Here is a 10,862-nt window from a genome sequence, read left to right as displayed (position 1 = left end):
CCTGTAGCTTATAAGTCATGAACATATAATATCAAAACTCCAAGTTTTTCCTCTAAACATGATATCCATCATATTATGGATCACAACTCACAAACAGTCTCGGCTACTCCCTCCCTCCCTCTACCCCCCAAACCAAAACCTTGCTTTTTTAACACCCAAAGCTGATTGACTTCACTCACCCAACCCACCACACCAAAGGACCCTTCCCTTCCTCTAACCACGCTGCCCCTCATCATTGGGCCGCAATGTCCACGAGGGGAATTATTCGCCCCCAGTGAAGCCAATTGCCATGAGGGTCACTCTATTGGATGGTGTTCCTTTTAGCCGAATGTGTCGAGGATCAGAGCGGGAGGCGAATGGCCCATTGGTCTCATTGGGAAAAGCAAGATTCGTGACTGTGGAGGATGACATTATGCCGCATATGATGTGACGGGTAACGGTGAGTGAGGCTCTGACTCGGCAGATGTTTTTGGCCAACTGGACGTTTGTAATTCGAGTATCATCACGATAGTCCCATGTTGGGCTGTATTTGTACAATGCGCCGAATGACCCATGATGACCAAGATCGAGCTATAGACATTGGTCGACTCATGTATCTCTTACTTGAGATGAAAATGCAAAAGTTGCGGTCTAATAAACTATCATCATCTTACAATCAAAACCCAAAAAACACGTTACGCAAGCTAGGAACAGGTCTAGTCAGGAACATATTGGCATATTCATCCAAGCCTTCTCCAACAGGCTGAGACTTATTAGAATGACATCAGGGTTCGTCAGCAGCCTAGCAATATGAGTGGTAGTCCTCAAAGTACTTGAAATGGGTTCATTTGAGCCTAGTAAGAACGTACAGGAGTAACAACTATTCCTTCAGAGCTCCAAAACAGCAAAAACAACAAATATGCTAGACGGCGTCCTATCAGACGCCAACGCCTACGCCCACAGTAAGATATGCTCTCACCCATAGCCATTGCACAGTTTCCATTCCCACTCCCCAAACATTTACGCCTTGTACAAGATATCTAAGAATCCACTCGCCAGATCAACAACAACACCCTTGTTGGGCAGTGAGCCGGCAACACCGTACAGGGCTGAGGAATCACCCATAGCCTTGCCATGGGCACCCTTGCCTTCGACAAGACGAACACGCTCCTTCTCACGCTCCTCTTCGACAACAGCCTCAAGATCAGCGATGAGGTTCTCCCAGACTTTCGAGATGGGCAAGGTAACGGCAACGTGGATGGCAGGAGGGTCCTGAAGAGAGTTGAGGTGCCATCCCTTGGCACTCATAGCATCGGCAATATCGTAGATGTTCAAGTTGCGGGATGTGAAGGCAACGACCGAAACAAGAGGTCTGCCAATAAGCTCGAGCTCGCCGCTCAATGGCGAAGACTGAATGGCCTCGGCGATCTTCTTGGCGGTTCCCACGATCTTGGTGCAAGCGTCAATGTATCCGGCCTCACCAATAGTCATCAAACTAGCCCAGCAACCAGCGATGAGAGCACCAGGACGAGAACCAGCAATACCTGGAGAAGCGTAGACACCGCCAGACCAATCAGGACAAACAAAGTACTGGTACTTTCGAAGCTCGGCGGTACGGTACAGGACAGTCGAGTTACCCTTGGGGGCGAAACCATACTTGTGAGTATCACAGCTGATACTGCTAACACCCTTGAGCCTGAAATCAAAGAGCTGAGACTCGAAACCGGCGCGCTCAAGGAAGGGAACCAAGAAGGAACCGAGACAGCAGTCGACGTGGAGCCAGAGCTTCTTTCGCTGAGCAAGCTTGGACAGAGCGACAATGTCGTCCATAATACCGTGCGGGAAGTTGGGTGCTGAGCCGACAAGCATAACAGTGTTGGGGTTGATCAGACGCGAAACAGCCTTGACATCGACCTGGTATTCAGGAGCAGGGCAAGCGACGAGGTGAATCTTGTAACCGAAGTACTGAGCAGCCTTGCGGAAGGCAGTGTGGCCAGTATCGGGAAGAATCCTATCACAGCTGGTCAGTCTTATTGGTCAATGGCAACCTTGCAGCTTCACTTACATCTCAGGCTCTGTAATTCCACGTTCGTTATAGGCTTGTTGACGAGCAGCCAGACAAGCAGAAAGAATACTGTCAGTTCCTCCACTTGTAGAAGCACCCGCAGCACCAGGAGGAGCATGGAAGATGCTCAAGACCATGCTCACAACCTCGGCCTCCATCTTGCGCACACCAGGAAAGACATCAGGATGGATGGGATTGGCAACAGTGAACTTGCCAAAAGCCTCAGTCTGGAGCTGCATCAGCTCATCCTCTCCGTGGTACACAGCACCAGAGACATATCCATCCTCCCAGCGGGTATGATCCATGTTGGCGAGGTTCTCGAGCTCGGCGCGAACTGTATCGATAGGGAGGCCATCTTTTGGTAAGGAGAGGTAGCGAATCTGGTCTTTGGGAACTAGCTTGTCGGATAGCTTAACTAGAGATTCCTGGACCTGCTGCTGAACCTTGTTTCGCACGCCTGGAGCTCGGAGGAAGTAACCGTAAAGAATGCGACGAATGTTGACGTAGAGCTCGACAACGGAGCCGACGATTCCGCGACCACGGAGCTGCCAGAATGCGCGACGACCCCATCGCCAGACAAAGAGGAATAAGAGAATATTGCGTAATCTGAAGAGTAAAGAGACATGATTAGCATTAGATAGATCAATTGATAGGCCGTGGTGGGCTTGTGGGGTTGTATAGAAGTGGTATCATGACTTACAGATCGAGGTTCAATAAAGGCCAAGAAACATTGTGTCTTCCACGAGCAACACTCTCAATACCACCACGCAAACCCAGGGGAAGACGGGACAGGGTCCCAATGTGAGCTTGAGAAGTCATGATTAATTAGTTTCCAAAGTAAAGCAAAAGATGAGAAGCGATAAAGAATGACAAAAAATCCGGGGAAATTTTGGAGAAGAATTGGCCGTGTTATAAACACGAGCTCGAAGAAGGAGCTTGACGTCGTTTATCTCCAAACCAATATCGCGGGGCATAGCCAGTACTTGGATATTTTTTAGCGCCATCTCAGCACCCGTCACATGCTTGGCGGGGACGCGGGCTCCGCGGGAACCCTTACCGTTAGCCTCTAGCCCCTAAATTTATAGCGCTTGAACCCTTTCAAGGCGTCCGACTCTCCACTGAAACGGATCGTGGGCCGAAGGATCCCTGTCGACGCCGTAATTGTACATGAGCGGTCGCAGTTGGAAGCGATTGTCTCGTTCACAAAGTCAAGTGTTTGTGGTCAACTACCTTTTTTGGGCTATAACCCCGCTGCGAGATACGACTCCTCGAATCTGGAGATTTCGCATTCGGTCGGCAGAGCGAAATACTTGGCCTGAATCGTGGGGCGAGGGTTTCATCAAGAGCTTTGATACTCGACATACAAAGTCTATTCGGGATCCGATTCTCGATACTGCATGGATATTCATGTCTACTAGCTCGGATAACTAATGAAAGAGCTTCAACTATCGGTGGACGATACCCCGCGGGTTCCTATTGTTATCATCCAGTCAAGTGACGAATGAAACAAAGCAGACTTACACTCGCACTCGCACTCGTTACTATTTCCCTCATGTACCATATCTTTTAAACTGTTTGATCTATGATCCTTTTAGTGAGGCTGATGAGAACTTAACCTTGTAGATACCACTAAAGAGGTCCCAGCTTCTTTACGGTGATTCAACTGCGGCACGTTCTAGAATCAGAACATAAACTCTCTAACCCAGCTTGTCGTCATACCATCTAAATTAGACGAGATGAGACTTCATAGATTACTCCTAGGTTCTCAATCCTGATCTCGTGAAGCAGCATACGTTTAGTGCATGTGCTGTACGAAGTAATATTCACCATCTATCTTATCCCAGTTTCTCCACATCACTGTTTGACGTCGAAGGGAAATGACGGGGAATTTTATAATGAAATAAAAGGTCAACCGTATGACCTCAAGACTTCAAGTCCTCAACGTATTGATATCCATCCTGCAGATAGAACATGTCCAGATTCATATAAGCTAAATTCACCAATAGTGACCAACTAACGCCAAGAAACAAGCCTATGGGCTTTTCCATCTCCAATCCTATAAAAGCCCTCCAAGTCTATCACAAAACGCCCAATGACCTCACTCAAATGTCGTGTTCATTATGCTCATTGCAGCTTCTTCACGCTGGCATCGCCAAACTTGTTCTTCAGCTGTTGCAGGTAGAAATGCGATTGCTTGTCACATGATGCCGGGCCTGTAACTGTGCAGTCGACCAAGAGTGTGACAAAGTCCCCGTCACGGTACGCATTGCCTTCCTTGTTGCGGCCATATGAGGCAAACGTGCGTTGGGGGATGAGCGCAAGCTTGGAGAGAATGGTAGGGTGCCATTGGACAATATGTTCCTTTACGAGGTTAGGTCGCGTTTCCCGGCAGATGACCTCAGGGTAAAACTTACAAGCGCATGTCGCTCGGCTTTTTGGAAGTTGTAGCTCTGGTATAGAGGGTCCATCCATGTCTCGATAAAGAACTTGGCCCATTCGCCGTTCTTGAGGATGTAACTGTTAGTTACCAACCCTACTTCGTCTTGGCTGATGACAAGGCCTGCATCTTCACCCTTGAGGTGGGAAAATGTCTTAATGATGCTGTCCGGCGGCACTATAGACCAGTCCTTAATCATTAGGCTTTCTAGTTTCGCCGGATTCACCACCTGCTCCTCTAGCTTCTTGTCGAGCTCCATAATGTAAGCGTTCTGGTCGAGGTACCAGACATAAGTGGCATCGGGGTATTTTGACAGCGCATGGCGCATCGCGATAATCTTGGCCCAGGATCGTGGGGATTTGCCAGTATCATAGTCAGATGCTGGTACAATCATGGCTTCATATCCTATAGTATGTCAGCCTCATCCATAAACAAGCCTCTCACGGCTTCCCTACCGTTTCTTGACGCATATTGCTCTCGGTTGTGTCGAATCGATTCTAAATAGGCTTCGTTGTACTGTGTAGTGTCCAATAAGGTCACAACGACAACGGGGGGATTGCCTGACGGAACATGTTCGCGGTATGGTGTTTCGCCTTTTAGTCCAAAGAGGAAAAATATAAATCCAATAGCTCCAAGGAGGAGTAAAAGCGCTGTTCTTTTGCGGATTCGGCGCAGAATTGGCGGTATTTGCGACGAGCGCTGCTTGAAAGGTGGTGGGTTGGAGTTTTTGCGAGGGGGGTATGCGAAGTGCATCTTGGGCGATTGCTCAGTCGAATCAAGTCAGAGATAGTATAGTATAATTCGCGAATGAGGTCAGGATAGCCTCCTTGACATGGAAGCAGTTAAAGCGACCCCGTAGACTAGGCGTTTGTAGATCGTCCGTTTCGCGAAGGGAGAACAGGTTCTTGTGTAACTGCGAGAGCGGGCAGCCGTTAATACCGAATTCAAAAGAGGAACCGTGATCGCAGCAAGTATCGAAGAAGCGAGCGAGGGCGAACAGTCTGGTCCGCAGCAAATGGAGGAGCTAATCAGGAAGTCATGGTCGGCGCACTTGGGAGTTGATGATAGATGGCTTTTTGGAGCGGCTGAATTCATGAGGCCCTGGCCCACATCCAATGCTGAGCTACCCTACCCGTATTTCAATGGCAGGGGTCCAGTCATTCAGAACACCAAATTCCAACGTCATCTCGGTGTCGGGGCCATAAAAGTCCGACTTATAAGACATGATAAGGTCGAAAAACATGAACTGACAATACGATGAATTCGTATTGAGGTGAACTAAATATAAGCTGTCATTTCCCTGATCAGGCCATTATTGAAGCCGCAGCGTAGAAGCTAAAGATTACCCAGTCATTGTTGCCGATTGTTATCCCGAGATGTTGGAAAGGATATATGTATTCTATGAGTAGGGTACAACGGAATTGACACTGACAAGAGAACACTTAGCATGGTGATGAAAGAGACAATAATTGATTATAACGACCACAGTAGAGGTCTCGTTTATTCATGATACATAATAATACAGGTATGTATCAACCAACATTCGACAATCTGCTCACTGCTTCTGTACGAGGGTAGTGTACCCAACAGATGTCTCACACCGTTATGAACGCCCGAAAGCATCACGATGCGTGAATGAAGGTTGATAATCTCATGCTGACCAGCGAGCAAAGAGCCAAAACGGTTCTCGCCCAAGGCGCAGCAGAGCGTAAATCTTTGCACACAGACTAGTTGACTTGACAGGGAAGAGCAAGATCTAGGCAACTTAAGAGTGTGCAGATACATACACGATGAAGAGCATTGGGGCCATGGGAACAAAAAACAGCTCGAGAACAAAAGCTTCTTAGCTTCATTGATCTTTCTTACTTCCTTGATTCGGTCCATCGCCGATATCTTCATCATCGTCGTCGTCTTCACCGACGTCAACAACCCTGTCGCTCACATTCTTGAGCACGCGAGCACTCAGCTTCTGAACAAATTTCCAGATGCCCACGAGAAACGTGAATGCGCCAATGAGTACAAAAATGAGGTTGATGTTCTCGACACGGTTTCGGCCAGTGCCTCCTCTCCTCCCACCACCACCTGCCACGCCGCTACTTCGGATCTGCCACCAACTGAATGGAGACACAGTAAGCATCGTCTTAAATAACCCGACAATTCCTAGGGAGAAGAAGCCCTTGACGAAGTGCTCGAACCAAGAGGTTGGTAACTGTGGTGGAGGTTGTCTCAAGGCTTCGATATCTGTGACCACGCTTGTGACAGTTTCGCCAATTGTTCCAATTGGGTCGGACCAAAGATCAAAGAGGGGATCTGCAATAAATCCGAGGACAAAAATGCTCAGTATACAGAACCAGACGGTCAAGGCAACCTGCGCCCACTTGCTGCTCAAAACGGAGCCCCAGTGGAGTCGAGAAATGCGATACGTAAACTTGCAAGTCGGGCACTGCCAGTAGTTCCTCGCTTCCATGGGATTTGCGAGTCTCCAGGCGTTGAGACATCCTTCATGAACATATTTCTGCGAACCCTTACACTTGCATGGTGATAGCAACCTTCCCAGTTCGGGATCGTCGGAGACGTATGTAGGCCGAGATGAACCTGTAGGAATACCAAACGTCGTTGACTGTTCAGGAAACCTGGGCTCTTCAGTGTCGAGACATATGCGACATGTGCGCGGGCCGTAACACCTCTGCCTCGGCGCGCTTCGGGACTCCTGGTTAGAGGTAGTATCGGGCTTTGGAGCAGATGCCCATCGCGTTGTAGGCTCCGATGTCGCTGCACGTGGCTCTGGTTCAGGCTGTCGAGCAGAATTATCCCCAACCGAGGACCAATCCCAAGTAGGGCGCGTCTCCATGATGAATTACGTGAACCTGTGGAAGTAAAGAGAGGTAAGGGCAACAGCAGTAGGCGATAGAATCACAGTAGAAATGTGCTAAAGGCGAGGGCCGTGGAGGCGTTTCAGGCGCAACCTACATGTTTTTGCAAAGCTCAAATGTCAAGAAGAGCAGTAGGAGAGCGGGGGAAACACCTGGCCGCCCGCCAAGATTGTAACGAGTAGGTAAGTCACCCCAGATATGGAGAGGCCAGCTCAGCCTCTTTTTCTTGCGAGAGAAGATGGAGGAAGGAAGCCGAAATAGCCGATACCAAGCTCGCACGAAGAAAGCTGCTTTGTGTGTGGAGTCTCTGGAACTTGGCGCGGTCCGGGAAAAGGATGATCCCGAGAATATGAGGATCTAGGTAATTTTGGTTGCAGGATGGATGAAGAGAACTGATGGAGGAATCTAGAGAGTTTGAGTAGAAGTTAGAAAATTGCTTGTATATAAATATTTCCTCGACTGAAAGTCTAATAAACAGCCTTTACGAATGGCATGATATGAAGTTTAAGATCTGGCAACTTGACTCCGTTGACCGGCGATCGGATAATCTGTTGCCCCGCATTCAGAGCTCCCAGCGGTTGAGCTCGACGCGCAGCTGGGCCTGCCTAGAGGCTACAGCTGCTTTGGCCAAACACCAGAGCTCCAGTTGCAGCCTTGCTTGATATCTCCTCGTCAACCCCACGAATCCATAACCGCCCATAATTCAACACTCACTTCTTTCGTAACGATTCCATCGAAGCAGGAACTTGAGCGATGGCGGACCGATACTCCTTCTCTCTCACAACCTTCTCCCCCAGGTATGTTTCGGTGACGACACTGTTGATATGCGAGCATCATCACTGACAACGTTATAGTGGAAAGCTGGTGCAGATTGGTACGTAATTGCTGGTGTATCTTCGATATGCTTTGCGTATTGAAGTTTCATGGCCAAATCAAGTTTTGGAACTAATTTGACGAAATAGAGTATGCCCTCAATGCTGTAAACCAGGGTATCACTGCCCTTGGCATCAAAGGTTCGCGCTCTCTCCAGCATCTCGAACCGAGCTCCTACTAACCTGCACAAGCCACCAACGGTATCGTTCTTGCCACCGAGAAGAAGTCATCATCCCCTCTGGCCGACCAGAGCTCCCTCTCCAAGATCAGCGACATCACCCCCAACATCGGTATGGTGTACTCTGGCATGGGCCCTGATTATCGAGTATTGGTGGACCGAGCACGCAAGGTTTCGCATAGCGGCTACAAGCGCATCTACAACGAGTACCCCCCTACCAGAATATTGGTGCAGGATGTCGCCCGAGTGATGCAGGAGGCCACGCAATCCGCCGGTGTTCGACCTTATGGTGTGAGTCTGTTGGTTGCTGGTTGGGATGAGGGCATTGAACCTGAGGAGGAGAGCAAGACCACCGAGGAGAGCGAGGAGAAGAAGGTCAACCGAAAGACTGGTGGTATTCACAAAGGCGGTCCCATGCTGTACCAGGTCGATCCTTCTGGCAGTTACTATCCATGGAAGGCTACAGCCATTGGCAAGAGTGCAACAAAGGCCAAGACATTCTTGGAAAAGCGATACTCGGAGGAGCTCGAGCTTGAGGATGCCATCCACATCGCGCTGTTGACCCTGAAGGACAACATCGAGGGTGAGATGAACGGTGACAGCATCGAGATTGGTAAGTTTTCGAAAAGAGCCGAGAATGAGAGCCTTGCTAACATGTTGCAGGTATTGTTGGTGCTCCCGCAGACCATCTTCTGGGCCTTGAGGGTGTTGATGGGGCTGTCGGACCCCGTTTCAGAAAGCTGACCCCTCAAGAGATTGAGGATTACCTGACGAGTCTATGATTGCCCTTATGCAAATGATCACAACGAGAAGCATTGTACAATAGAGGGTCATTGGGCTCACTAGAGCTGGTTCCGATAGAAGAGCAGCTTGTTATGAGCTTTGAGATTGCTTTACCTTTTCTGTGACTATGAATGATGATCTGGGGCCAGCCTCAACGGCAACAATTGCCCAACCCTCAGGGGGCGTGAAATCGATCTTGATCCATGATAAAATTGGATCTTGAGCATCTTTCCCAAGACCAATTTGGCCATTTGTGTTACTCCCTATTATGTAGATGTAACCATCAGTCGTAAGAGCAATGGCATGTGATTCTCCGAGTCCGATATCCTGCACGTCTTTGTCTCCATCAACCTCGAAGTAGTTCGGTAACTCGGTGATATCTTGAAATACGTTGTGTCGGCTGTGTGAGCCAGGGGCTGCCATACCCCAGAGATACAGTCCGCCACTCTCTGTCAAAGCTGCAGCTGTGTATCCCGCTGCTGCAATCTTCTTGATAGGCTCGCCGAGATCACTCAGATCTTGTATCACTCCAGGTTCGTTGGCAGGGCTAGCAATGCGATCAGTATGGTCTTTTCACCTTTGTTCATGTATACTGACGAGGACTCGTCCACTTCACGGCCGAGGCAGTCTCGGAATCGTGGGTCACCGCAGCTTAGGACGGTCCCATCCTCAAGAAGAATAATGAAGCCGGCGTCGTAAGCTTTTATCTGGCGGACAGCAGATTTGCAAGACCAGGAACCGGTACTCTTGTTGGCTTTCCATGCTGCCAAAGACGAATACTGAACAGTGGCGTGATTTAAGGATGAACAGTCCGAGTCCTGAGCAGCTAAGACCTTTCCATCCCCTGAAACAGCACTTGGAGAGTTGAATAGAAGTCCTTGGCTATCCTCACGGTGAAGAAGCTGGCCAGGGGATGATCCAGCGATGGCCCAAGTTGTATCTTGTTGAGCTTCAAAGTGTTAGAAAGTACCTAGTCCACGCCCATGTTATAGTAGAAGGAAATACCTACCCACAGTGTAGCTCAGTTCTGAAGCAATTCTTCCAATCGACTCGGCTGCCAATACTTTTGTGAAAGTGAATACATCGTCAGGCTCTTCGTCGGCTGGCGAAGGGTCGAATGTGAGTTGGTTCCACGCATTGAAGCCGGTTGCGTATAGCTCCATGGTTTGGTCTGAGGAAGGGGTTCGTACTGGGAGATCCATGGCCATCTGTGATTTCAGTATATGTAACGGGTGGTAGAGCAAGTTTGGATATTGATGGTTCGTAAAAGAGCGTCTCTGGTTTGGCAGTGGCAGGGTGAGGGTTAAGGTGCGATGAAAGCCTGTGGCTACTCAAGATGAATATCGTCACTTGATCACTGGGAAGCCACTTCAGACCAAAATGAATGAAAGACAGAGTGGAAAAAGACTGATTGCCATGAGCCTGGAAAGAAAGTTGAACAGAAGAAGAATTCCTACCTACTTTTCTTGGCTTTCTTGCAATCACATTGTGTTCTTGGTGCCTGTTCAGCGTGGCAGTGAGAACGAACAGTGCTAATCTTACCCCTGCATTGGCAAACTATAGAGCACTCCAGTTCTGGAACACCCAATTGCTAGCAGTCTAATGAAGGAAGTGGACATAAAATACAAGGAGAAGTAATTAATGATGTAGGAAAATAGCATTTGTTATTATACT

The 10,862-nt window shown here is 48.8% G+C and overlaps 5 protein-coding genes across 5 annotated transcripts; 1 reads left to right on the top strand and 4 right to left on the bottom strand.

The window, feature by feature from the left end:
* Positions 1 to 999: 999 nt before the first annotated feature.
* FTJAE_875 (sphingosine-1-phosphate lyase) lies at positions 1,000 to 2,863 on the bottom strand (the record flags this gene model as incomplete). Its single annotated transcript, XM_037355599.1, has 3 exons — positions 1,000 to 1,990; positions 2,045 to 2,650; positions 2,745 to 2,863. The coding sequence occupies 3 exons, from the start codon at positions 2,861 to 2,863 to the stop codon at positions 1,000 to 1,002; spliced, it is 1,716 nt and encodes a 571-aa protein (XP_037212067.1).
* A 1,305-nt stretch (positions 2,864 to 4,168) lies between these two features.
* Positions 4,169 to 5,234, bottom strand: FTJAE_874 (alpha-1 2-galactosyltransferase; the record flags this gene model as incomplete). Its single annotated transcript, XM_037355588.1, has 3 exons — positions 4,169 to 4,405; positions 4,459 to 4,886; positions 4,937 to 5,234. The coding sequence occupies 3 exons, from the start codon at positions 5,232 to 5,234 to the stop codon at positions 4,169 to 4,171; spliced, it is 963 nt and encodes a 320-aa protein (XP_037212066.1).
* A 1,096-nt stretch (positions 5,235 to 6,330) lies between these two features.
* Positions 6,331 to 7,332, bottom strand: FTJAE_873 (RING finger domain protein; the record flags this gene model as incomplete). Its single annotated transcript, XM_037355577.1, has 1 exon — positions 6,331 to 7,332. One exon carries the CDS (start codon positions 7,330 to 7,332, stop codon positions 6,331 to 6,333), a length of 1,002 nt encoding a protein of 333 aa, XP_037212065.1.
* A 775-nt stretch (positions 7,333 to 8,107) lies between these two features.
* Positions 8,108 to 9,187, top strand: FTJAE_872 (20S proteasome subunit Y7; the record flags this gene model as incomplete). The annotated part of the gene is made up of 5 exons (XM_037355566.1): positions 8,108 to 8,151; positions 8,209 to 8,228; positions 8,317 to 8,367; positions 8,419 to 9,018; positions 9,069 to 9,187. 5 exons carry the CDS (start codon positions 8,108 to 8,110, stop codon positions 9,185 to 9,187), a joined length of 834 nt encoding a protein of 277 aa, XP_037212064.1.
* Positions 9,188 to 9,278: 91 nt separating this feature from the next.
* Positions 9,279 to 10,390, bottom strand: FTJAE_871 (e3 ubiquitin ligase HERC6; the record flags this gene model as incomplete). Its single annotated transcript, XM_037355555.1, has 3 exons — positions 9,279 to 9,735; positions 9,786 to 10,137; positions 10,198 to 10,390. The coding sequence occupies 3 exons, from the start codon at positions 10,388 to 10,390 to the stop codon at positions 9,279 to 9,281; spliced, it is 1,002 nt and encodes a 333-aa protein (XP_037212063.1).
* Positions 10,391 to 10,862: the final 472 nt, after the last annotated feature.

Source organism: Fusarium tjaetaba (assembly GCF_013396195.1).
Source record: "Fusarium tjaetaba strain NRRL 66243 chromosome Unknown NRRL66243_c0000020, whole genome shotgun sequence".
In the NCBI taxonomy this organism is placed as follows: Eukaryota; Fungi; Ascomycota; class Sordariomycetes; order Hypocreales; family Nectriaceae; genus Fusarium; species Fusarium tjaetaba.
This window is presented reverse-complemented; position numbering and strand designations above follow the sequence as displayed.